The sequence below is a fragment of the Lissotriton vulgaris genome, chromosome 8, assembly GCF_964263255.1.
Source record: "Lissotriton vulgaris chromosome 8, aLisVul1.2, whole genome shotgun sequence".
Taxonomy (NCBI): Eukaryota; Metazoa; Chordata; class Amphibia; order Caudata; family Salamandridae; genus Lissotriton; species Lissotriton vulgaris.
In genome coordinates, this window is record NC_141696.1 from 1,359,050,336 (window position 1) to 1,359,052,216 (window position 1,881).

At 41.0% G+C, this 1,881-nt stretch overlaps 1 protein-coding gene across 1 annotated transcript in view; it reads right to left on the minus strand.

Annotated features, from left to right (window-relative positions):
* Positions 1-1,452: 1,452 nt before the first annotated feature.
* The window catches only part of MED17 (mediator complex subunit 17), a 113,208-nt gene continuing 112,779 nt past the window's right edge, over positions 1,453-1,881 (minus strand). Inside the window, exon 12 of the mRNA XM_086935312.1 lies at positions 1,453-1,803. Coding sequence (XP_086791438.1) covers positions 1,595-1,803 — 209 coding nt within the window. The 3' untranslated portion in view covers positions 1,453-1,594. The remainder of the gene's footprint in view (positions 1,804-1,881) is intronic.

Consider the following 1,881-nt stretch of genomic DNA (forward strand, 5'->3'; position numbering starts at 1 on the left):
TGTCATTACTGTATACTGTATTACTTCATTCACCCAGTACTTAATGTGTGATAACGCGATGGATGAAGCTGTACATACTATCTTTGTTTTGCACCAAAAATAAAAATTTAAAACAAAAAAAAAGGGGCTTCGTGTAATGGAACCTGGTGTTATGTTGCTGCTCTAGGAATTAGATCCTGATAGGAGAAAGTATTATCAGAGGGTCAAAGCTTGGCTAGTTAGAGATCCGGGTATCACCTGGGGGTGGGAGGGGTCAATATTGTAATTAACCCAGGGATCTGGTGTCTGGGACTGAGAGTCATCTCCTCCCCCTGGGTCGGTTATCCGAAGCAGACAGTGGGTGCCTACCATGGACTGATGGCAGTGGTGGCCCGGGAGCCGTTTCGTCGTTGGAGACCAATTGTTTTTTGGGCGATGGAACAGGGGCATGTGTACTTCTGGTATGCTGTATGGAAGGAAAATCTTGGATCTGGAGCCATGAATGGAAATTGCTTCTTCCTCCTCTACCAAAGCCCTTCCTTTTCTTGTCCGACATCTTGCTGTCTGGAGTTTCCTTTATCTCTCAGCGCTGCATTTTTCGAAACCGCGCCCAAAGGTCCCGCAAAGACTTTTTCGATAAGAAGAATCAACAAGCTTCACAGTCTACCTCCTGTTGGTCTGGAGACAGACATAAGTTGCAAACATGATGGAGGGTGGTTCTTGGGTACTTTGCATGGCACCTAGGACAGAAGCGAAATTGAGTCTGTTCCATTAGTAGCACAATCGCAGTGAAAACCGATAATAAAATTAGGCCCGAAGGCAGCAAGTGAAGCATGTTGAATCAACGAGCAAAAGTTATCTTTTTTTTCAGTACGCGAGTATGGAAAACACGACTGAAAACAATACCGAAGAAGGTGGAACCGAATAGCGAACCAAGGTGAGCCTGAGCCGGTCTATAACCGGAGTGTCATACAACACGACCGAACAAGATAGCGGAAAGAAAACAATGTAGTCGATGCCCATGCGCATTATCATTAAGAGGAGTCATCATCTGTCTTGTGACTTGAAGGACTTCTTCAAAGAAAAACAACTTGTACACATCCGGACCCAATACCTGATGGTGGAAGTATGCAGAGCATGTGTATCTACAGTCACACATGCCTTGAAGATGTATATTTTATTTAAAATGCTACTGGTAGATTATGAATTTTGGGATTAGAAATATATAAAATACAGGTAGCTATTTCTCCGTGCCTCTACAAATCATTCTAGATTTGCCAGGTAAGATTGACTGCTTTCAAATACTACAGAAACATATCTGTGTCTACTTTTGCATAAATAAATACTTAATGGGCAGGAGTGTGATTGGTTTCTCTACAACCTTCATTCAGACACAGTTTCTCAAGGTGCCCTAGAGCTGTGCAACTAAATAAAAAAACAAATCGGTCTGAAATTAAACTCACAAATCACATCAATAGTAGAAAATGGTCTGGAATTTTATTTTCACACAAAAAGTAATAATACTGTACAACATGGAATAATTTGAATTTCCTCTACAAATGTTTAACTTTTGCTTTCAATATAAATTACATTTACGGGCAGTTTCTTTACTGGACTAAGAGCAAGGAGTGAGAGCTGCCATGAGAAGCTCCATTTTGTAAACAAAATTATGTCCTTCCATTTTATTCCACTGAACTTCCTTGAATGGACCACGAAGGTAATTCCATTTGACATCTTGTAACACGTCATTTTTGGGAAGATCTTTGACCTGGCATCTTGGAAACTGTACCATCACCTTGGTGCCACTTTCAGGACCATTACGCACTGTGGAAATATAGGTGCAAACAGACCACAATACAAATGAATAAAAATCCCAACCATACGAAATACATTTCCTAACAG